Below are 25,620 nucleotides of genomic sequence, written 5' to 3'. Positions count from 1 at the left end.
CAACATTTAAACACCTTCCCACCAGTGCCAGTGAATCACTACGGCTGCATTTCTCAATGGGTAGGAGGGGAGAAGAGTGTATCCCCTTCCCTGTAGGGTGGGAGCTGGGCATTCAGAATAAATATAGTTGGGGGAAAAACACCCTAAGAGATATATCTCTTTTCTCAGGTGAGAATCACAGGTGGAAGGGTGATGATTGATAATTATAACAATAGTAAAATGATTGCCACCATTAACTGAGCAGTTACTGTACATAGGCAAGTATCAGCCGTATTATAAGAATTCCTTCTCATTTCACCCCCCCAGCAACCTTAAGAATTAGGTAATATTTCATTCCCTTTATTTTACAGAGGAAGAAACCAGGTTAAGAAGGGGCAAGCCAGTTGTCAGCCGGCAAGGAGAATCAGAATCAGACCCAGATCTGGGCCTTTTTCCACTCTGCACACTGCCTGGGAAGTGGACTGGGGTCCCTTGGCTGGGGGAGCGGACATTCTAAATGTGAGACAGAATTTGTTCTTAATGCAGATCAGTGGGGAGCAGCAAGGTCAATTGTTTTAGAAGAAAAGGCAGCAAGGAACACCTAACAGCCTTAATAGCATGTGCAAAAACAATCATTCTCTTTATTTAGCTCCTCCTACATGCCAGGCATGAAGCTTGGAACTGAGTCCTGAGAAGCTGATATTTTTATCTTTTCTTTTTATGGACATGGAAACTGAAGGCCAGGGAAACTGAGAGACCTGGCCAAGGTTGAAATAAGTGGTAGAACCGGAGTGGCAGGCCTGGGAGGCTCCCATCCTGCGCCTGTCCTGGCCCACCCACTCTGCTTTGGCAGGTATCTCAATGGCTTCTGTACCCACACTGCGTAAATAGGCAGTGAATGCACGAGGGCCTCCATGCCCTGAGTGAAGAGTTTCCTTACCATATCATGGTCTTTACCAAGATTCACCCTAAAGAATAATAAATAATATAGAATACTAAATAAGAAAGAGAAATGAATAATAATGGAGTAGCTTTTGCCCAAGAATGCTCCAAGGAGCCTTATTTTCCCAAGATGTTCCATGGAAAAAATTCTATGGTCAGACAAGTTTGGAAGTGCTGCCTGTTATCCCTCCACTGCCTTTGAGACTGCCAGTGTGGCAGTAAAAAAACAAACAAAAAACTGTGCACATCAACAGATTCTAAAGGTACTACAGTAAAAAAAAAAAGAAAAATCTGATTCCTTCACTTAAGCTAAGCTTTCCCCAATCTTTCTGAACCACAGAATTGTTTTTCTACATGTGTCAGTGAACATACCTCACAGCCTCCTTTTAGATATACTGCATTGTAGGACTGAAGAAGCAGAAAGAGAAGCAGGCTGGAGCCACTTTTGGATATGGTAGCTAACATGCAGACTTTTTTCTTAAGAATGATCGAATTGTGGGGACCTCCCTGGCGGTCCAGTGGTTAAAACTCCATGCTTCCACTGCAGGGGGCATGAGTTCGATCCCTGATCAGGGAACTAAGATCCCACATGCCGTGTGGGACAGCCAAAAAATAAATAAATTTTAAAAAAGAATTATCAAATTGTTGGCTGTTTACGTTTAGTTTGCTTTCTATTGAGAAAATAAACAGCTTCAAAACATCTGACGCAATAAATCTGACAAGGGAAGGGCTATTTGCATCCCCAAATCTCGTGGCTCATCCTAAACCTTCTTGCTTCCGTTCCACCCCAACCCCATTCCATTCTCCAGGTTTCCACCCACCCCTTCCTCTTCGGGGCTGCTCTCCAGCTACAGGCAGGCGACTGGACATGACAACTTGCAATGCACCATGTCCCTCACCCCCCATCCTTACAATGAGGAAGCAGTGACAGGAAGTTATCAGACCCTCTGCCCACAGTTATAGCCCACGCTGGCAGATTCCAGAGAGATGCGTGAACTTATGTGGTAGAAGTATCTCTCTGCCTTGGGGTTAGGCAAGAGTACTCTAGACATTCCCACAGGGGGGCGGAGGGGAAGGTTGCCAACAGTTCCTTTAAAATGTCCAGATTATGTACACAGTGCTATATTTAAAATAGCACAGGGAACTCTACTCAGTATTAGGTAACAACCTAAATGGGAAAAGAAATTGAAAAACAATATATACATGTATATGTATAACTTTGCTGTACACTTGAAACAAACACAACATTGTTAATCACCTATGCTCCAATATAAAATAAAAAGTAAAAAAAATAAAACCTGCTACCAAAAAAAAAGTCCAGATTATGAGTGCTGTGATTTTTCTAATTCTCTTTTTGCTTATTTTCAGTTTCTAATTTTCCATAATGAATGTGCAGCACTTGTGTGTTAAGGAGGAGGAGGTAGAGGGGGGAAGAACGGGAGAGAGGCGGGGGTGGGGGGGGGAGGGAGAAGGAAAGAGGGAGGGATGAGGGAGGAGGAGGGGAAAATAAATCATAAAATCTCCGGAGAAGGAGACTGCATGAGCTCACCTAATAAAATACACGCGTATCTCGTCAGCCTTAGTTGTGACCTGCAAAGCTGCAATTTGCAACACTTTCCCAGTCACCCCTTAACCAAAGCAAAGCTCAGAATTCAGGTGCAGCGCCGTCTCCCCCTTACCCACGCGGAAGATCAGATCGTCTTCGATGGGATTCTCTTTTCGTTTCCCGGTGCTGTACATGCTAGCGGGTCTCTTCACAGCCTTCTGCTTCACATGGCCGCTCCCCGGGGACTTTACGCGCCTCTTCACGCCCTCGGTGGTGGGGGACACGTCCGCCGACCGGATCACCTTCAGCTTAAACGGGCTGCCGCGGATGTGCTGGTCGTAGAGCCGCAGGGACAGAGTGAAGTCGCCCTCTTTCTGTACTGTGTACAGGAACTCGTACGTGCCGTTCTTGTTGTCCAGGATCTCCCCGTCCGCCACGCTGCCGTCGGGCGTGCTCAGCTCCGCCGTGATGTAGGCGTTGCCCGTTTTGCACAGCTCGCCGTCTTTGTCCTTGGTTGTTATGGTAACGGACATGGGCTGCCCGATAATGGTCTGCCGCAGCCCCTCGCCCGTGGCCACCGTCTCGGAGGCGACGGCGTTGGTGGTTAAAATCGTCCCGAGGTTGTGGATGGACTTCTTGAGCCCCTCGGTCTCCACGATGAAGTCCAGCTGGTCGTTTTCTCGCGGGTGCAGCGGAAAATCCTGGTCCGCCAGTTCGTTCAGCTTCTCGCTCATCTGCTTCTTCACAAGCAGCACCTCCGTCTCCGTGCCATGGTTGAGGGCCTGCGCCGTGAAGCTGCTGCAGCTCTTGATACTCTCCTGCCCCTCAAGCAGAGTATCCAGCTGCGACTGGAGGACCTGCGGGGAAACCAAGCCGGGTGAGCTCTTCCCAGGGCCCCCGGGCCCGCACCTGCCCGCGCTCTTGGCCCCCGGCAGGGGGTGTTCGGTTTAACCCAGGGAACCTCGTTCTCACGCTGAATCCTAAATCGCCTTACCAGTCCCTTCGCTTTCCCTTCCTCCTCGCCTGTCTCTCCCACACACATATTTATGGGGTCATGTGTCTTGGATAGGCGCAAGCAGAAACGTCACCGACAGCTTGGCAACCAGATTGCTACGCCTGACATCTGAAATTTTATTCATTATTCAGTATCTTTGTCTAATGTCCAAAGCTTCCCTGTCACCACCTAAAGGAACAGAAACCAGACAAACGAAAACTCCACACCTGAATATCGGAAGCTTTCATCCCTGGTTTTGTGATGGGATGTGCAGAGTTAAACAAAGGCTGAAAGGGTTCACTCTGAAGTTGACTAACAGGTTGGTGTGGGTGAGAGAGCAATTAAAAGACGATTAGACATTATAATTAAGGAAGGAAAACAATCCAGTTTAACCCTAAATCCTGAAAGCATTACTTTATATTCAACTTTGCCTTGTGTCAAGTTATCAAGTGGTACTTAAGGCCACAGAATCATAGTTCTGCTGAAAACAGGAAGGAAGAAATAGCTGGATAAGCCACTAAATAAAAACTACTGTTTACTGAATAACAGTGACACTTAACCCATTTGAGTCCCCTTTACCGCTGGTAGAACACAGTAAGCTAGCGCCAGGGATAGTGCACCTCTCACAGGATGTCTGTAGGAAAGGGTGGAGTCTTACTTTGTGTTTGAGACCATAGTTGACTTCCAGCTCCATAAGCAGCACGCTCTTGCGCACATTTAAAGTCTTCTGGAGTTCATCAAAGGTAGAATGGATGTCATCCACAATGCTGGCCTTTTGGTCGGTTAACTGATGGATGATTTCTGAGATGAACTGAAGAGCAGAATCTATTTCTGGGAGCCTGGAAGACAGTTATCAGAGGTCGTTATTATAATAAGATCCACAGAGAAATAGTAAAAAAAAAAAATCTATCCAAACACTATATTTTGTCAAGAAACATCTGTGCCTTTCATCATCTTTAAAAAGTAATAACTGAAGAACAGAGTGAATAAGACATGACATAATTACTGCCTTTGAGAGAAGAGATTTTGAGGGTCCACATCTATTTCAATCTACCTCAATCATTTAATTTTAAAAATTGATGGTACAAAGCCTCGAAGCTCTCAGAACCCCATGGCTTTTTCTCACACTCTAAATCAGCTGTTCTCTACAATGGATAAACAACAAGGTCCTACCGTAGAGCACAGAGAACTATATTCAATATCCTGTGATAAACCACAATGGAAAGGAATTTTTAAAAAAAGAATGTATATATATATATGTATAACTGAATCACTTCGCTGTACAGCAGTAATTAACACAATATTGTAAATTAACTATACTTCAATAAAAATATGAGAAGAAAAAGAAAAAATAAATCAGGCGTTCTCTAACTTGACATATTGATATTTTGGGCCAGATAATTCTTTGTTGCAGGCGGCTGTCCTGTGAATTGTAGGATGTTTAACAGCATCCTTTCCTCTACCCCTCCCCCCCACACAGCTGTGACACCAGATTGTCTCCAGGCATTGCCAAATGTCCCTTGGGGGGTATCATCGCCCTTGGTTTAGGACCACTGGTCTAAATATATAGCTGTATCTTTTTACCCAATCACATGAAAAACTTATCCAAACTCAGAGTTTCCTGGGAATTTCTTGCAAGTTTCCAAGTTCTTTTAATTAGTATAGAATAGCCACACTTTTCTCACTTCAACTTTTGGTAAAGATATTTATTTTCATTTTGCTGTTTATTTCCTCTCTTTGGTCCTTCTCATGCACCACACAGCTACTCTGTTTCTTCATTTCCATGCCAAATAAAGAGCCTGGAAGCAGGGAAGGAGAAGGAAAATTGAGCACTTGCTGCTCAGAACCATTTTGCTGGGCTCAGATAGAGATGAGCCAGTCACAGTCGGCACAGTGGCTTCTAAGTGTGTCAAGAACAGTAGCTAAGAAAGGCTCTTCAGACAGCCTGGTTTCAGGCACAAATTTCAGAGATCTCCTGAGAGTGTATTTTCCTCGAGTATATTTTGTTCATTTAATCATACCAAGGTACTAAAAGGAAAACCACCACTCATAACAAAAGGGGGTTGGAATTTTACCAAGGGGCAGGGGATGGCCCTCCTCACTCACTAGTTTATGACTACAGCCCCATGATCAAAGGACAGTTTATTTAGGTGACATGAATCTTCCATCCCACTGGGACACGAGACCCTGAGGCCACAGGCGGACCGTCAGGAGCCAGGCAGAGGTATGCACACCTTTTGTTGACAGCGTCCAGCTGGACCTGGAGTGAGGCCTTGTGCTGCTCCACCACGTCCTTGAGGGGGACTGTGGGGTGTTCCGCATGCTCCCCCTCCGTGCACTCCCGACACATGGCAGTCTCGCAGGACTGGCAGTAAAAGTCCATCACCTGTGGGTGACACAAGAGCAATTCCAGGTTTGGTGCCAGTGACTGAGTGCTGACCACGCACTAAGCCTTCACCTGCACTCTCTCAGTTAATTCTCACAGCCTCCCCAGGATGTGGGCAGTATTATATCCAGTTTCACAGGAGAAAAGGAAAGATAAACGTTTATGTTCCAGGTCTCGAACAGAGGTGGATCGGACTCCAAAGCTGTTGCTATGGCCACAAAGCCAGCTTTTCTTGGCCACTCCCCTAAGACAGAACAGTATAGGGCTTTGGTACTCAAACTTTTTGGTCTCAGGACCCCTTTCCACTCTTTATACATGATTGAGGATTCCAAATGCTTTGTGTTTACGTGAGTTATATCTATAGCTATTTGTTAGGTTAAAAATGGAAACTGAGAAACATTCAAAATATTGATTAATTTATCAAAAGCAAAAATAAATGTTAACATTAATAATATATGAAAAGTATATTTTGCAAAACAAAAATTTTGTGAGGAGAATGGCATTGCTTTTCATATTTGTAAATCTCTTCAGTGTCTGGCTTCATAAAAGACAGCTGGATTCTCATATCTGCTTCTGCATTCAATCTGTTTTGCTAGCACATATAGTAGAGTCTCTGGAAAATGCCACTGAATACTCTTGAGAGGTTGAGAGTAAAAAAGGTAAACAGGGCTTCCCTGGTGGCACAGTCGTTGAGAGTCTGCCTGCCGATGTAGGGGACGTGGGTTCGTGCCCCGGTCCGGGAAGATCCCACATGCCGCAGAGCGGCTGGGCCCATAAGCCATGGCCACTGAGCCTGTGCGTCCAGAGCCTGTGCGTCTGGAGCCTGTGCTCCACAACGGGAGAGGCCACAACAGTAAGAGGCCCGCACAAAAAAAAAAAAAAAAAAAGGTAAATAATGTTTTAGTATTATCATAAATATAGTTTTGACCTTGTGGGTCCCCTGAAAGGTTCTGGAGACCCATGAGAGTTCCTGGATTGCACCTTGAGAACGGCTACTTTTTGGATAAGAGTTGAGCTGGATGCAACAGTTTGCATCCTGGCTCCACCACTTAGGTGACCTCACCGTGTCTCAATTTTCACTTTGGTAAATGGAGACAGTCATGTAACGTACTAATCTACTTCACAGGGCTGCTGTGAGGATTTGGTAGATTAATATGCACAAAGAACTCAGATGATGCCTGGCATTGGCACGTAGTAAGTTCTTAATAAGTAGTAGCAGTGATGATGGCGCTGATGATATCATTTGCTTACCTGAAAATAAAACCACCTTACCCTGACTGTGGTGAACTCTCGGTATCAATATAACATAAAGCCTGAAGGTTAGTTTCCTTGTGAAGGCATTCCCCTTATTCTCTCATCTGGAAATAACTTCTTCCAATATTGAATTCCCAAAGCACTTGGGGCGGGGGGAATCTTTTTCTTGAAGTATAACACACATACAGAAAATGGCATAAATCCTAACACAGATTGATGGATTTTCATAAAGTGAATGCACCCACTAAAGCAATTTTATTCATACCCCTTTTATGAAATATTTATAAGATTTTAAGTTACTGAGCACTGAAACTCTCTCACCCAGAGCCTAGATAATTCCCTGCACATAGTACATCTATAATAACATTGCTGAATGTGTGAACTCTATGCTGTTTATAAGAGACTCACATTAGGTTGAAAGTAAAAAGATGGAAAAAGATATTCCATGCAAAGAGTAACCAAAAGAGAGCTGGAGTAGCTATTCTAATATTAGACAAAACAGACTTTAAGACAAAAGTTGTTATAACAGACAGACAAGGACATTATCAACTATACTTCAATTAAAAAAAGGACATTATATAATAATAAAATGGTAAAGCCATCATTTATTAATACATATGCAACCAACAACAGAGTCCCACTATATATGAAGCAAAAACTGACAGAATTGAAGGGAGAAATGGAGAGTTCAATAATAATAGTTGGAGATTTCAATATTCCACTTTCAATAATGATATAACGATTAGACAGAAGATCAGTAAAGAAATAGAGAACTTGAACAACATTATAAACCAACCAGGCCTAACACACACACGTGGAACACTCTGTTCAATAACAGAAGACACATTTTTGTCAAGTACACACGCAACATCTTCCAGAAGAAACCATACATTAGGTCACAAAAGTCTCAATAAATTTAAAAAGACTGAAGTCATATAAAGTATCTTCTCTGGCTACAGTAGAATGAAATTAGAAATCAATAACATAAGGAAATCTGGAAAATTAACAAATATGTGGAAATTAAATAACACAAACATAATGAGTCAAAGAAGAAATTACAAAGGAAAGTACAAAATGTTTTGTTTTGTTTTTTGTTTTTGCGTTACGTGGGCCTCTCACTGTTGTGGTCTCTCCCGCTGCGGAGCACAGGCTCCGGATGCAAGGCTCCAGACGCACAGGCTCAGCGCCCATGGCTCACGGGCCCAGCCGCTCTGCCGCATGTGGGATCTTCCCGGACCGGGGCATGAACCCGTGTCCCCTGCATCGGCAGGCGGACTCTCAACCACTGCGCCACCAGGGAATCCCCAAAATATTTTGAGATGAATAGAAACACAACATATCAAAACTTATGACAGTGCTCAGAGCAAAATTTATAGCTGTAAATGTCTACATTAAAAAGAAGATCTCAAATCAATAACCTAGGCTTCCACCTTAGAGAAGTAGAAAAAGAGGAACAAATTAAACACAAAGCAAGCGGAAGAAAGGAAATAAAGATTAGTGTGGAGATCAATAAAATGGAGAATAGAAAAACAGTAGAGAGAATCAATGAGCCAAAAGTTGGTTCTTTGTAAGAATCAACAAAATTGACAAACAGAATACTATGCACTGTTGTATGTCAATAAATCAAATAACCTAGATAAAATGGATAAATTCCTAGAAACGCACAAACTACCAAAACTAACTCAGAGAAGAAATAGAACATATGAATAGACCTACAATAAGTAAAGAGATCAATCAATATTCAAAATACCTCCAACAAAGAAAAGTCCAGGGCAAGATGGCTTCACTGGTGAATTCTACCAAACATTTCAAGAAGAATTAACACCAATCCCCAAACTCTTCAAAATTAGAAGAGAAGGGAACATTTCCTAATTCATTAGGCCAGTAATATACTGACACCAAAGTCAAAGACATCACACAAGAAAAGAAAATTAAAGACTAATAATCCCTATAAATATAGGTGCAAAAATCCTTAACAAAATACTAGTAAACTGAACCCAGCTGCATATTAAAAAGATTAAACACCATGACCACGTGGGATTTATTCCAGGAATGCAAGGGTAGTCCACATACAATAATCAATATATGTAATACACCACGCTAATAAGATGAAGGGGAAGAATCCCACATGATCAGATCAGTAAATACAGAAATAGGATTTGACAATACCCAACACCCTTTCATGATAAAAAACAAAACAAAAAACACATCAAATTAGAAGTAGAAGGAAAATTCCTCAACTTGAAAAACGGCATCTGCAAAAACCCCACAGCTTATTTAATGGTGACTCCCTCCTAAGATCAGGAATATGACAAGGATGTCCACTTTTGCCACTTCTATTCAACAATGTTCTGGAAGTTTTAGCCAGAGCATATAGGCAAGAAAAATAAAATGCATCCAAACTGGAAAAGAAGAAGTAAGAATTTCTCTATTCAGAGATGACTTATATATGGAAAATCCCAAAGAATGTACACATGTGCATGTGCACACACACACACTATCAGAACTAACAAATGAATTCAGCAAAGCTTTAGGATACAATATCAACAAACAAAAATCAGTTGTATTTCTATACACTAGCAATGAACAATCCAAAAATGAAATTAAGAAAATTCCATTTATAATAGCATCCAAAAGAATATAAAATACTTAAAGAATAAATTTAACAGAGAAGGTACAAGACTCGTACACTGAAAGCTACAAAATATTGTTGAAAGAAATTAAAGAATACCTAAATAATGGAAACACGTGGAAAGATATCCCATGCTCATGAACTGGAAGACTTAATATTGTTAAGATGGCAATATTCCCAAATTGATCTACAGATTCAATGAAATATCTATCAAAACTCCAACTTCTTTTTTCACAGAAGTGAACAAGCTGTTCCTAAAATTTATATAAAATTACACTGGTACCCTGAATAGCCAAAACAACTTTCAAAAGAAGAACAAAATTGGAAGCCTCACACTTCCCTATTTCAAAACTTACTACCAAGCTAGAGTAATAAAAATTGTGCGTTACCAGCATAAGCATAGGCATATAGATCAATAGAATAGAATTGAGAGTCCAGAAATAAAACCATACATTTATGGTCAACTGATTCTTGAAAAGTGTGCCAGGACCACTCAATGGGGGAAAAGAGTCTTTTCCACAAGGGATGTCAAGACCACTGGATATCTATGTGTAAAAGAATGAAGTTGAGGGCTTCCCTGGTGGCGCAGTGGTTGAGAGTCCGCCTGCCGATGCAGGGGACATGGGTTCATGCCCCGGTCCGGGAAGATCCCACATGCCGCGGAGCGGCTTGGCCCATGCGCCATGGACGCTGAGCCTGCGCATCTGGAGCCTGTGCTCCGCAACGGGAGAGGCCACAACAGTGGGAGGCCCGCACACCGTAAAAAAAAAAAAAAAAAAAAAAAAAAAAAAAAAAAAAAAAAAAAGAATGAAGTTGAAACCTTACCTCACTCCATATACAAAAATTAACTGAAAATAGATTAACAACCTAAATGTAAGAGCTAAAACTATAAAAATCCTAGAAAAAAACAAAGGGTTAAATTTTCATGACCTTGGACTTGGCAATAGATTCCTAGATATGATGCCAAAAACACAAGCAAAAAAAGAAAAAGTAGATAAATTGGACTTCATCAAATTAAAAACTTGTCTATCAAAGGGCAGTACCAGGAAAGTAAAAAGAATGGGAAAAATATTTCCTAGTTATATCTCCGACAACGATGTAGTATCCAGAACATACAAAAAACCCCTGCAACTCAAGAACCCAATTCAAAAATTGTCAAAGGAATTAAATAGACATTTCTTCAAAAAGGGTAAACAAATGGCCAATTTTCACAGGAAAATAACATCATTAGTCACTAGGAAAATGCAAATCAAAACCGCAGTGAGACACCACTTCACACCAGCTTGGAGGGCTAGACTCAAAAAATCAGATAACAAGTGTTGGTGAGAATGTGAAAAAATCAGAACTCTCATACTTTGCTGGTGGGAATGTAAAATGGTGTAATTCTATGAAAACAGTTGGCGGTTCCTCAAAGGTTAAACATTACCATATGACCCAGCAATTCAACTCTCCTAGGTATCTACCCAAGAGAACTGAAAACGTATGTCCACACAAAAACTGTACATGAATGTTCATAGCAGCATTATTTATAATAGCCCAAAAGTGGAAACAACCCAAATATCCATCAACTCATGAATGGATAAACAAATTATGGTATAATATTTAGCCATACAAGAGGAATGAAGTTCTGATATACACTGCAATATAGATGAACCTTGAAAATATTATGCTACGTGATAGAAGCCAGACTCAAAAGGCCACATATTGTAGAATTCCATTTATATCAAATGTCCACAATGGACAAATCCTCAGAAACAGAAAGCAGGCTGGTGGGTGCCAGGGGTTGGGGTGTTGGGGAGGGGATGAGGAATGGCTGCTTAACAGGTATGGAGTTTCTTTGGGGGATAATGAAAAACTTCTGGAATTAGGTAGTGGTGATGTTTGGACAACCTTTTAAATATGCTAAAAGCCATTGAATTGTACACTTTAAAGGGGTTAAAATGTTGAGTTTTACGTTAAGTGATTTTAACCTCCATTTTAAGAAACTGATTGCATCTTTGAAGAGATAGCAACAGACCTGGGTAGTTGTCCCTGGTTCTGTATCTTGCATGTTTCTTGGGAAGTAAAGGCCCTGAAATCATTTTGAAGCGTCTACAACTAGTCATTCTCTAATGCTTGTGCTCAGGTTCTGACAGCTTTGACTCAAGCTGAGACTTCATTGTGGGAGGTGAGCAACTCAGTTGAACTCATCCATCTTGGGTGAGAGGACACTGGTGCTCCCAAGGGTGGGTGGGCCAGAGCCCAGGATGAGCTTGTTGCTGTTGACAGGTAGTCACCATTTGTGTTCATTAGAAGAGGAGATGGCAGGACCATATGCATAATAACGTGCTGAAAAGGATGGTCAGGGCCTTGCAGCCACCACCACCACCACCCACCCACCCCTGGCCAGGATTCTGGAAGTGGGGGCTGATTAGTGGCAGGGCATTCTTAATGAGGATCTCTCCTTTGCACCTCTTAACATGCTTGTTAGAAAGGCACCTAAGCCAGCAACAACAGGGCTTAAGGATCATTTGTGTTCTGGGACTTTGAGGCATGAGCTCAAATGTCTGCTTAAGTGCAAAGAACCTCTTAAATCACTAACCATTATTCCCATTTTTCTTTGTATTTGAACAATGCATCCATGGCAGTTTAATTAGAAGACAGATAGTGTCACAGCACTTAAAGTAAATGACAGGCGTTCATCCACATGTGCTAATCAGCACCAGGCAGTTTATGAGGGCAACATCCTGCTTCATTGTTAATTACCCGATTTTATTGAATCATTTGAATTGTTTTTAAAGATTTACCCATGGCAATTAACCGCAGCCATTTATCTGTAATATTGCATGCATTTGCCTTGAATATGCAGAACTCCTACAATCTATGGTGGAACAATAGAATGATTCAAGACACGCAGTAAATTTCCCAAGGCCTCTTGCTAGTTTATACGTTTTATGATTCCAAAGACTCATAATGACCCAGCATAGAAAAAGTGCTCAAAACACACTTTAAATAGCTTCATTCACCTCCAGGAGGATCCAATTCTTTAGAGTTAACTTTTAATGTGATTTGATGTGATATGTTTGGTAGAGAAACAGGGAACGTGTCAACCTAAAGGCTTCTTTACCTTTGCTGGAATTAGCATCTCTGTGACTGTTTCTCCTTAGCAGCCTATGGCATCCAAGGGTCTCTATTCCTCAGGCATTCTCAGGAAATACATCTTTAGGAATCCTTTGTGAAGCTTAACATTTATTTTCTCCTATGATTATTAACTGTTTATAGATCTCCTGTGAATTTTTCAAGTTCTAGGCTCATTTTCTTTTGTGATATCCAGTATTTTTCTTAGTAAGTAAGTGCTCTTACACGGTAAAATTTTGCTGGGGTATTTTATTTTATTTATTTATTTATTAAAAAAATATTTATTTATTTTGGCTGCGCCGTGTCTTCCTTGAAGCACGCGGGATCTTTGCGGAATGCGGACTCTTAGTTTCGGTATTCACAGGGGATCTAGTTTCCCGATCAGGGATCGAACCCGGGTCCCCTACATTGGGAGAGCGAAGTCCCACCCACTGGACCACCAAGGAAGTCCCTGCTCAGGTATTTTAAATAAGAATTTTACAGCTACTTTCATAAACTGAATGATTCATAGTTTTCTTCTTGTTCTGTCTTCACTAGATTTTGGTGTCAGAGTTAATGAGTATATCATAGGTGAATTTGGTAGCTTCCTATCTTTTCTTATGATTCAGAATAAATACTATGAATCATATCTGTTTTACACAGGTTTGAAGGCATTCAGTTTTAAATGAACTTTCACCAGTTTTCTTCAAGATTATAGGTCTATTTGGGTTTTCTTGATCATTTGTAGTTTCCTAGATAATCATCCACTTCATTCGAACTTTCACTATATTAGCCTTTAGCACAGAGAATTGATCTACTAATTGTAAAATCTTCTTTTTATCTATACAGATATCTCTTTATTCGTCCCAATTTGATTTATTTATGTTTACCCTTTGGTGCTTTATCAGATGTCAGATTATTTCATTAATTAAAAAAAATTCAGCTCTTGGATTTATTCATCAACACAATTGTTTCATTATTTTCAAACTCTCCAAGGTTATCTTTACTATTTTCTTTTTTTCGTGTGCCATATATTTATTTTAATGTTCTTTTCCTAACTTCTTGAAATGAACTCTTTTTATTTTTTTTTTTTATTTTTATTATTTTTTTTTTTTGCGGTACGCGGGCCTCTCACTGTTGTGGCCTCTCCCATTGCGGAGCACAGGCTCCGGACGCGCAGGCTCAGCAGCCATGGCTCACGGGCACAGCTGCTCCGCAGCATGTGGGATCCTCCCGGACCGGGGCACGAACCCGTGTCCCCTGCATCGGCAGGCGGACTCTCAACCACTGCGCCACCAGGGAAGCCCGAAATGAACTCTTTTTAAATAAAATACTTAAACATATGAAATTTCCTGAGTATAGATAATGACTTTATCTTATACATTTAATAGATAAAGCTTACACTTTCAACATTTTGTAAGTAGTCCAATTTTGCTATTTTTTCTTTGATTAAATAATTATAAACTTTTAAAAAAGATTTGGGGTTTCTTCTGTAACATATGTTACTAGTGTAATTTTATTGCATTGTGGTGCAGGAACTTGGTCTACACAATGGAAAAATACAGTGATTTTTTAAAAATTACCTATTATATGATCAATTTGAATGGCTCAAATTCTCACAATCTTAATAGCTTAGTTGAACAGATTTTAGTATATGCCTTTTTATTAGTGGGAGGCAGATTCTCAAGTGAAAGAATACTCCTTTCTCTGAAATTCATCCTTCCTTCTCCAAGTCCATTGATGCTTTTCTTGTTCTACCCCTTATCATCTCGCATTTGGACAACTCAATACTAAACTCAATTGGTGGTGCAGCCTCCAGTCTCTGCTACGCTATTCCTCCACAATGCCATTAACATACCCATCTCCTGTTTAAAAGGTTTTAATGCTCCTCCACTGCTTATGGAATTTAGGTCAAACCTTTCCTCGATGACATTCTTAGCTCGTCACAATTTCTCCCCTCTATCTTTCTAGACTCATCCTTTATTCTCCAGCCCACCTATGCTCCCATCACCACTGGGGCATCTCCATGCTCTAGCTGTGCTGAGCTGCAAGCTCATTCCTGAATTCCACGACACTCTTGCCTTTACTTACTGATGTAATCTTTTCAGTTGCCATTATTTCTCATTCCACACGATTGTCCTTTACACCCCAAATTTGGACCAGTGTCTATAGTAGATCTCCTAAAGTTTCTAAAACTTTACTCCCCTATCAAGTCAGATGTCCAGAGAGCCCTACCTGGACTACTCTTGAAGGGGACTCAGGTACCTGATGGAAATGCCTTCCCAGACTAGTATTTAGAATGTGAGCCCCAGAGGGAGACAGCCTTAGCATTCACTAAGAGCCAGTGTGAGAAGCGGTCATAAGAGGGCACGCTTTAAAGTTCCTTTTGCAAAACTTACATGGTAACTCTCCCTTGGAGTACAGTGTGCAGAAAATCTACAGTTATCAATAGCCTGGTGTGCTTTCGATTAAATAATTAAGGATATGTAATCCACGATGTCTCTCTTGTTTTGGCTAGCAAAACGCTCAGGATGCTATTTCCTCCTGGTCTAGCTTTCATGATGTGTCAACTAGCTGTGTTACTTAAACTGTTCAAGTCTCAGTTTCTTTATCTATAAAATGAAGGTAACCAGTACCAATTTACACAGAGTGGTGTGTGAGAAGCCTAGCATGGTGTCTGGCCATTTGTTTAAAAATATGTACTACTGACTTCTGAGAGACTGAATATAAAAATGCGCACGGATCATACAAAAATAAAACTCTGACCCACAACTTGCCCAAGAAACCAACCCCCTTATCCACAATGAAACAAACCAGGAAGCCAGCCTGCTATAAGTCAGGCTGCAATCTCTGTTAACAATCCAAAAAGCTAAACAATAACTTCTGTACCAATTGACCCCAAATGGCTAGGACTTGATAATTAACAGCGTCTATAATTTTTGTCCCTCTTCCGACTTAGGACCAACCGGAGAAAGCCAAATCTGCACCCCTAAGCAGTCACGTAGGAGTCCCCCTTCTAATTAGTTGGCCCCCAGCTTCCCCATGCCAACCACTCCCAATCAGGGCATAGCTGGAGCCTCCCCTTTTTTCCACTACAGAGCTTTCCCAGCTCCTCTGCCTGACTTTGAGTCTCTGACAAAACACAAGTGATGGTCTGACTCCTTGTTACAGCAAGTGCTGAGTAAATAGCCTTTGCTATTCCTCATTTGGTTGGTCTCTGTTTGTATGTACACTTCCATGTGTAAGATGTGGTGCCGAGTGCTAGGGGTATAATGATGAACATGGTCCCTCCCTCTTGGAGCTCACTTTCTACAAGGAAAGCCAGCAGATACACAGCTGGAGGCAGGCAGAACACGGCAAATGTCATGAAGGGAATGAAGACATGGTATGATGGTGGGAAACCGGGTGTCAGAGGCATTCTGCCCTAGAGAGTGAGCTAGAGAGGACTGCCTGGTGTAGAAATTTGAGCTGAGACATGGAGGATGAGAATGAGCTGGCCACATAAATAGGGAACGAAGAGCGTTCCAGGCACGAGGAACAGACAGCAGCCAGGGCCCAAGGTGGGAAACCACTTGGCAAGTTCGAGGAGGCCAGTGAGGCTGCAGCACAGTGGGTCTATGAGAGGTAGACCAACAGTTATTAGTTACGGCTAATAATTATTGCTTTGCCCTAGGAACCTCATGTTACTTCAGTGGTTTGATTATAGCAGTTTCAAACACTTTTGAAGTGGCCACTACATAAAGAAAAAAATGAAATAAGCCATTAATTAGAAATCATGTTAATAGCTAATATTTATAGAGAGCTTACAGTATGCTTTCTATGACTAAAATATTTAATTCTCCAAATAATCCTGTAGGGGAGACTGTTATTACTTTCTTTCTGCAGATGAGGAAGCGAGACAGAGAATTGAGTACATTTCCCAAAGCTGACACAGGAAACAAGTTTGAGGAGCAGGATTTGAATCAGGCAGTCTGACTCCAAAGCTGGCAGTGAGCTGCTATGCAATGCTGCCTCTTCAGGCTACACAGCTGCCATGAATCCATCGTTTGATGGTACACACCGGTCCTCCAGAGTGTATGATGGTTACTGTGTTTGCTGGCAGCAGGAAGTATGTTTGGGATCTACAGGCTATATAATCTCTGATCAGGGATTCACATAACTTCAGAGTATTTATGATTAAGGAATAGGGTCTAATGGAGCATGAGGAAAATTTCCCTCACAAGAAAAATAAAACACTGTAAATAACATTTTAATAATCATTCTCACTTTGCAGAACTTATCTACTATTAAATCTTTCTCCATAATTTATTACACAGATGTGTGTGGGTCAAAGTATGCCCAGCTTACAAACAGTTGTCGGTTTGCTCTCCTGGGGAAACCAATTTGTGCTAAGTCGGCACAATGAAGACTGATCTTATTATTTAAATAAATTGGGTCAGAGAAAGGAAGCAGGCAAAATAGTCTGAGGATAGGTAAAAAGTGTTTTCAATCACTCATTTTCCAGGTGGAGTTCTGTTTCAGTGTATATACCCTCTGATTGACCAAAGCCTCCCCAAGTCAAGCAGCCCCTCGGCCCAGGCAGTGCCTGCCATCCGCTCACTTACATTCCCATCGTGGTTTGGGCAAGAGAGAGGCTTCCCCGCAGCCACAGCGGTGACTGTCTCCAGGATGGAGGACTCCTCAGCATTGCTGCCTGGAGTTCGCTGCAGCACGTCCATCAGGTTTGTGATGAAGAAGTTGTTCTGGAGCGCGGCCACCCCCTTCTCGGGCAGGATGGAGGTCTGGCGGCACACGGGGCAGGAGAGGGTTAGACTGTGGGCGGGAATGTAGTTCTGCAGGCACCTGTCGCAGAAACAGAAGCGGGGCGGTCAGCACAGTGGGGCTCCTGCAGGGGCTACCAGACAGGGTCTCGGTGACTACAGGGCTACTTTGCATAACTTCCGTTGTGGTCTCCTTCACTAGGAAAAGATTAGTTCTGAAGTCAATAGGTCACCTCACATTGCACCAGTCAACTGATCAGATAATCTCATTGACTTTGGTACTGTTTCCTCGAGCTTTGCCACACAGGCAAAGTGTGGTCCACAGGTGCGCATCACTGGCCTCAACGGGGAGCTTGGAAGAAACGCAGACTCGCAGGACCCACTCCAGGCCTGATGAATCAGATTCCCAGGCGATGTGTATTCACATTTAAGATTGAGAAGCACTGATACCTAGTATGGCGTTCACGAATTTGTGGACTTTTACACAAATTGGAAGAAACATGTCACAATTTTTCTGTTAGCGCTGAAACTCTTTTTACATACAAAACCATAAGCAGATTTCAGATGTTAAAAACACATCGAAGTGGAAATGTTTGTTTGAAACAGGGACGGGACACCCAGAGTCCCACCAACACCATCTCTTCTTAAGAGCCTCTCCTTAAGAGCCATCAACTTAATTCATTTAATTAGCGAAATGTATGGCTGATACAGTTGACCCTTACACAACGCGCGAGTTAGGGGCGCCGACCCTTGGTGCAGTGGAAAATCCGAAGATCCCCGTATAACTCAGAGCCAGCCCTCCAGTTACCCAGTTCCTCCACATCCGGGGTTCTACACCTGCAGATTCAACCAACCGCAGATCTTGTCATCCTGTAGTACTGACTACTGAAAAGAATCCGCATATGAGTAAACCCATGCAGTTCAAACCTGTGTTGTTCGGGGGTCAACTTTACTTCCAGTAATCCTGTGATCACTTTTAAATGTATGAGGAAAGACAGGCAGAGAGAGGGTAAGTTACTTGCCCAAGGGACTTAGGCCGTCAGAGGCAGAGTGGTTGCTCAAACGCAGGCAATTTGGCACCAGAATCTAAGCTCGACATCACTACAACGTTTCCCAGTTTCTCCAACGAATTTGAAAACCTCTGATCTCGCCCCATTTCTCTTATTTTGCAGATGGGGAAACTGACATCAAGGAGGTTAAATGACCTTCCCTATGCCACACAGTAGATCGCACTGAATCAATACCAGAGATGAAACAGCTTTTGCTAAGGTCACTCACTAGCAACATCTAAATCTAATACACATTTTTTGATTCTGTCATTCGTCAAGCTTGAGCACTGCCTCCCCACCCCTCCTTTTTATGAAACTTTATCTTTCCTTGGTTTCCGATACCACACTCACCTCGTTCTCCTTCTGCCTGCTCTCTTTTCTACTGAGTCAATATAGTTTGGAGTTAATCAAGGCTTATCGTAAGCCCTCTTCTTTCCCTGGGGTATTATAATGCACGATAAGCATAACACTCTCATATTTATGTTTCTTCCCACGGATACCTCCTCTGAGCCCCATAACTGTACACCAACTGCTCTCTTGACATCTCCTCTTAGAGGTCTCACAGGTCCTAAAACTCAACATGTTCAAAACCAAACCCACGATATTCCCGCACGCTGTGTCCACCCATCAGTGAACTGTACCTCCATCCCTTCATCTAAGCAAACCAGAAGTATGAGTCATTCTAAAAACAGTAATTCCCATACTGGTCTTCACTGTCCACATGCAACCCATCACCAAAGCCTGGAAATTCCTCAGTATGGTTCCAGCCTCCCCAGGTCTCTTCATCTGTATGAAGACACCCTTGCTTAGATGTCTGCAGTCGCCCTGGCCCTGGTATAATGCCATCCACCTTGTAGCCCCCTCACCCTTCTCCATACTGCAACCAGAGTGACCTTTTCCAAATGCAAAGCCGACCACTTAAATCTCCTCCCCCTCACATCTAAGATGAAACCCTTCCATGGCTTCCACTGTTCTTAGAATGAAGACAAGGATCCATGTGTGGTAATACGGATTACCCACCTATATGATCTGGACCTATTTATTTTCTGTCTTTTCCCCTCATCTGCTGCACATTTGGGCCTATCTAAGTTCTTCCAAAGTGTTATATTCCCTTTCACTCTACACCTTTGCACATACCTAAAATTCTTTTCTTCTGCTCACTCCCCTTTGCTAAATTAATTTTTCCTCCTCCTTGGGATTTCTGCCTATTCATCACTTCTGCAGGGAAGCCTTCCCCAATTAGAGCAAATTCCCCTATTACGTGGTTGCCTGTGTACTTCTGGTATATGGCCCTTGTCACTGGTTTAATCTCATTAATCTGAGTGAGTAGGTGTTTAATAACTGGCTCCTGCACTTGGCTGGAAGCTTCATAAGGCCAGGGACTGTGTCTGTGTCCTCCAAGCCCCACTGATGGCATTTTAGAACAAATGAGAGTAAGAGAGCGGCTGTCCACTGAGCAGCCGGTGTTTGTGCCCAGCAGGAGATGGAGGTAAGGGGTCCTGGGTCTCTCTCCGTGACAAGCTGTGAAGTTTTGTCTCCACATAAACCAAATTTTCCCATCTTAGGGAAAGTTGCCAGCACCTTCCAAAGGAAATCAGTTCAATGTGCACGATGCTAAAACAATTTCAACACATAGCATTCCCTAGGGACTTGCCATGGTGGGATCCGGAAAATCTCCAGCAGTAGCTACTGGATGGGGAGTGGAAGTGGCGTGGGCTAGACCTAATTGAGAGGGCAGGAGGCCAACCCCAGGCAGCACGGAAGGGCTGCTTCTCACCTGCAAGAGCAAGGAAACGGGAGCCAAAAACAGCCTGACGAGACACTGAACACTGGGGAATGGGGCCGCCCTGCTAAGCTCAAGCTTAGCTCTCAGCGTCATGTATAAAGAGTGCCCAGCTATGTCGACTGCTTCCTCTCAAGTAATGCCCTTACCACGTGAGCCCAGGGACCCATGGACAGTTAAAGCTGGTGGTCATGCTTTAGCTACATCCATTGAGTGAGGGGGAAAAAAATCGCTCTCCATTTCGCCATTTTGGAATATGAATTTTAAAGTACTTAAGCCAAGGTATAAAATTATGAATAAAGTACAAAGTATCAGTGCCCTATATACCACCACTTAAAACAAACAAAAAACTGTACACACACGCACACACACACACAACCCCACAACAACCCAAAACAAAGAAAGGAAAACAAACAAAACACCACAACCACCAGTAACAAATCCACCTTCTCCATCCAACCATCACCACCAAAGATGTAGTTATTCTGCTGCAGTTGAGACCTTCCAAGGTAAATCAACTCAAAGAACGTTCAATGAGATAACAAATGTACCTTAAACTGGATGGTAAATATAATTACCATTGATTTGAAGTCATCGGAAATACCAATTTCCTGTTCTATGATAGGAGGTAAAAAGTTTTAACTATGTATTAATTAATAAATGAAAATGTACTTAATAAACTGCTATAAAACATAATTAATGTATTTGTCTTTAAGAAAAATATGTAAACTTACTAGGGAAATACTAAAATTAGACCACAGATAAACTAATTACCAACAACATTTTTTTTTTTTTTTTTTTTTTTTTGCAGTACGCGGGCCTCTCACTCTTGTGGCCTCTCCCGTTGCAGAGCACAGGCTCCGGACGCGCAGGCTCAGAGGCCATGGCTCACGGGCCCAGCCGCTCCGCGGCATGTGGGATCGTCCCGGACCGGGGCACGAACCCGTGTCCCCTGCATCAGCAAGGCGGACTCTCAACCACTGCGCCACCAGGGAAGCCCCCAATAACATTTTTTAATGCTTAATTGCTGATGGGGTAAGTTGAACGAGAAGGTAAAAATATGTTTTGAAGACTGATTAATGTAAAAAACTATTCAAGAAATTTTTTAAAAAGAAGTGTTTTCAAAAATAAATAAATTTTTAAAAATAATAATAAAAATAATTTTAGTTTACAAAAAAAAAGAAGTGTGTTTTCATATGTAGCAAACTGTATATTCAGGTAATTTATAATCATTTAATGTATATAGTTTTTTTTCTTTATCCGAAACATCATAATGTTCAAATATGCCATTAGTGTGTGTCTTCTGAAATACCTGTGGAAGAAAGCCCCCTCTTTTCAACTAAGCCCTCATATATGTAGGTATTTTACCTGATTTGTTATATGGGAGAAAATGATAGGGTTTTTTTTTTAAGATTTTTTTGATGTGGACCATTTTTTAAAGTCTTTATTGAATTTGTTACGATATTGCTTCTGTTTTATGTTTGGTTTTTTGGCCACAAGGCATGTGGGATCTTAGCTCCCCAACCAGGGATCGAACCGGCACCCCCTGCATTGGAAGACCAAGTCTTAACCAATGGACAGCCAGGAAAGTCCTGAAAATGATAGCTTTTTAATTGGCCATCACCAAAAATCCACCATGAGGGATCTATGGTTGGCAAAAACTGTTTCACAAAGAACAATGGGAAAATTTTAAAATTTTTTGAATCTTAAAATATTTAATGTTCCATCTCCTGTGGAAATAAATCAGTAGCTATTGGATTGCTTTCTCCCGCTTATAATAGTTCTTTGAAATAAAGTACATTCTTGGCAACTCATGATTGCGTTTCTAGATGTCTATCAGAAGGACAAAAGATTTATTGTCTCCCATAGGTAACTGTAGAATTCTGGAAAGAACCCCTTGGCAGGTTGTAGGAGGTCAGTCTGTGAAACCCCCTTCTCTGAGCACAGAGGAGGCTTACCTCTCGCAGAAAGTGTGCAGACAGGGGAGAACCTTGGGATTCTTGTACCTTTCCAGGCATATACTGCAAATCAGAAACTGCTTGTCAATCTGGCGCACCACAGGACTTGGGATGTTGGTGGCTTCACTTGCCATCCTAGACCACTGACATGGGGGGCCGGCTGTCTTTGACCCTGCACGCTGCCGCTGTCAGACAGAAAAACCAAAACGGAAAAACATATAATAATCTGCAAATGCAAATCAATCATTGGTTTATTCGCTAGAGGCATTGTGTTATGAATACAGGTAGAATTCCATGTTGTGACCTTGACATGGCTATAACCAATCCTCATCACTATAGAGGGTGTACAGTGAGGGGCCTATTTGTAGATCAATAAAGTAATCACAGGTTCAGCATGCAAAGAAAACAAATTAGAAGGTATGTTGTACAGAGAGGTAGCTTGCTGGGAGACTCACAGATATAGAGAACAAACTAGTGGTTACCAGTTGGGGCAGGAGGGCTATAGAGGTGGGGGAGTGAGAGGTACAAACTACCGGGGTTGAGACAGGCTCAAGGATGTGTTGTACAACATGGGGAATAGAGCCAATATTTTGAAATAACTAAATGGAAAGTAACCTTTAAAAATTGTATTAAAAATTAAATTACTGCAAGAAACAAAGGAGAGGTAGCTTGCTGGGTTTCAAAGTGGGGGCAGCTGAAGGGATAAATACTTACATAGTCCTGCCTGTTCATGCCTCCAGCCATGACTGTATCTGAATATATATATATATATATATATATATATATATAGTCTTATTATAGTCTATATTAAATAGAATAGTCTTACTAGGATAGAATGTGTTTTCCCAACTATTATACTTGAAGGGGGTCAAAATATGCCACTCCCAAATAAGCCACTTTGATATAAGGATTATTTTGAGCTGAAGGTGATTGAGAAGCAGCAGATGAGGAAGAGCCCTCTCCCTCTGCCATCTGCCTAAAAGCAGGACACACATTTCCCATTTGTAAAGGTGCCCCACTCTCCCATACCAGGAAGAGAAGAAGACTCTTAATCACCAGAGAGGAGTATGCATAACAAACCTTACTAAACCACCCTTATCTACCATACATATCCTGGTCCCCTTCCCACAATTTACTGCCCCTTGGAGTCCAAACTCCCTTTTCCTTTGTCTAGTCAACTCTCCATAATCTGTGGTCTTGGGTCTAATGGCCTCTTCTTTTCCGTGAAGTCCCTATGCATGTAAAATTTAAAATAGTAAATCAATGAAGTTTAATAAAATATATATTTTATTTTGCAAAAATGAAATATCAATAAAATGTGTATACCTTTTTCTCCTGATATCTGTCTTTTGCCAGTTTAATTCACAGGCTTCAGTTACAGAACTTAAGTGTATAGAAGAAAAGTGTTTCCTTCCCTACATACTGTTAATATCCAGGAATGAAATAATTAGAATTTTTCATTAACAACTTTGTATGGGGTTCAGAGTATTTTCTTCAGAACTAAAATGTGTTTGCCATGGAATGGGGACAAAAGCTAGAGGTAGTCTCTATTATTTTAAGAAATGTCTGTTGGTATTTGCGTGTGGGTGTCTGAGGGCCTGGTGAGTGACTTAATTCAGAGGAGGTTTCAAAATGTGAAACGTCAGGCCAGAAAATGAGAATTGGAAGAGGGTAACAGAGAAAGCAGAGGGCTTATGAAAGAATAAGGGAGGGAAAAACTACAACATAAAACATAGCTCCATTTATCACCTTAAAGAATTTCTGGCTTGTATCCCAAAGGGGTGAACCAAAGCTGAGCTAAAACTCACTACCTAATTTTCTAAATATTTTGCAAGGTGTCCACAGCCTCTTAATTCCCAATGGAAATGCTCTTTCCAAAAAAACAGTAGTTAAGGTTCAATATGACCCTAGGCAGGAAGTAGTATTATTCCCATTCTATAGATTTTTTAAAACCGAGGCTCAGTTAGGAAGTTTGCCAGAATGCAAAACCCATGACATTTTCACCCCTTAAACAACCACAATCCTTGACCTTGGGTTTTCAGAAAGCTGTGCTATGGAAGCTTGGTTTACATATAACATTTTAACTTGGCCTGGGACCTGTGTTTACAGAAACAACAATTCCACATTTTCTAAAGAAAACACTCTTTTCCAAATATAAATGATGGTCTTCTTTCTCCCCCACCAAATCACCAACTTCTAAAAAAGCATGTCAACTTTTCTCCAGAAAATTCTGCTATTTACACATATTGGAGTATAGTTACAAACATGACACATCCCTTTTTCCAACTCTGTGCCTTCTAGGTAAGTTCTCTAAAGAGCACGATTAATAAACAGATCAAGCTTGCAAAAGCACCTGCTGTACAAGAGTGTCACGTTCAATCGGAACTCCATGCATTAGTTAAACAGCGTAGGTGTGACATACCTAATTAGCCAGCATTATCTGCTGACTCTCATAGACTGTCTTCCTAAAGAACGAGAGTAGAGAATGATACCCACTGATTGGATTAAATGCAGCTCTTCTCTCAGGAGCTCAAAATGTTGGCACATTGTCTGCTTTTCTTTAACTGCATCCCTAAGACATCAGCATAGGGAAGGAATGGATTTGTCTGGCTTTAAGATAAGGAAACCTAAGCTGAGGGTTTAAATTACTTGCCCAAGGTCATCCAGTAAAATCAGTGAATCAGAAAGCTCGGATTTCAAGATTTCTGCCTTATCTGATAAGCTCATGTTACCTAATCTTAAGCAAGTTTAACACTTTCCTGGCGCGTGCGTGCGTGTGTGTGTGTATGTGTGTGTGTGTGTATGAGACATAAAAATTGTAAAGTGCTCACTTCAGCAGCACTAATACTGGAACGATACAGAGGATTGGTTTGGTCCCTGAGCAAGGATGACACATCAATTTGTGAAGCGTTCCATATTTTTAAAAAAAAAATCATATTAAACTTTTCAGTTAAAATCAGTTAAAAAGAATTTTATTTTGAATAGCTTTTGAAAATGTTCCTTTAACCCTTCAAAATAATCAGTCATGTGGAGTATTGAAACAAGCAGGGAGAAAACATCATATTGGATTTTACTTTTTTTTTTAACCTTGAATTTTGGATTTTTGGCAAGGAAAAAACATTTGTTTTAATCAAATGATATATGTTGACTAAATGAAATTTCCTGAGCTGACATTTTTATTCTCCAAAGTGGAAATAAAAGACATTTCATTCTAATTTTCACTCTAATTTCATGATAATTA

The 25,620-nt window shown here is 41.4% G+C and overlaps 1 protein-coding gene and 1 pseudogene across 1 annotated transcript in view; one reads left to right on the top strand and one right to left on the bottom strand.

Annotated features, from left to right (window-relative positions):
* The window catches only part of MND1 (meiotic nuclear divisions 1), a 162,688-nt gene that overhangs the window by 130,911 nt on the left and 6,157 nt on the right, over window positions 1–25,620 (bottom strand). The window contains exons 2-6 of the mRNA XM_060147813.1: window positions 22,380–22,564; window positions 17,434–17,671; window positions 5,696–5,847; window positions 4,120–4,300; window positions 2,601–3,324 (exon numbers count right to left, since the gene is read on the bottom strand). Coding sequence (XP_060003796.1) covers window positions 2,601–3,324; window positions 4,120–4,300; window positions 5,696–5,847; window positions 17,434–17,671; window positions 22,380–22,564 — 1,480 coding nt within the window. The remainder of the gene's footprint in view (window positions 1–2,600; window positions 3,325–4,119; window positions 4,301–5,695; window positions 5,848–17,433; window positions 17,672–22,379; window positions 22,565–25,620) is intronic.
* On the top strand, window positions 25,203–25,301 carry LOC132520170 (U6 spliceosomal RNA; annotated as a pseudogene).

The sequence above is a fragment of the Lagenorhynchus albirostris genome, chromosome 4 (genome assembly GCF_949774975.1).
Source record: "Lagenorhynchus albirostris chromosome 4, mLagAlb1.1, whole genome shotgun sequence".
Taxonomy (NCBI): Eukaryota; Metazoa; Chordata; class Mammalia; order Artiodactyla; family Delphinidae; genus Lagenorhynchus; species Lagenorhynchus albirostris.
The sequence above is the reverse complement of the archived record's forward strand: the minus strand, read 5'-3'. Positions and strand labels throughout refer to the sequence as shown.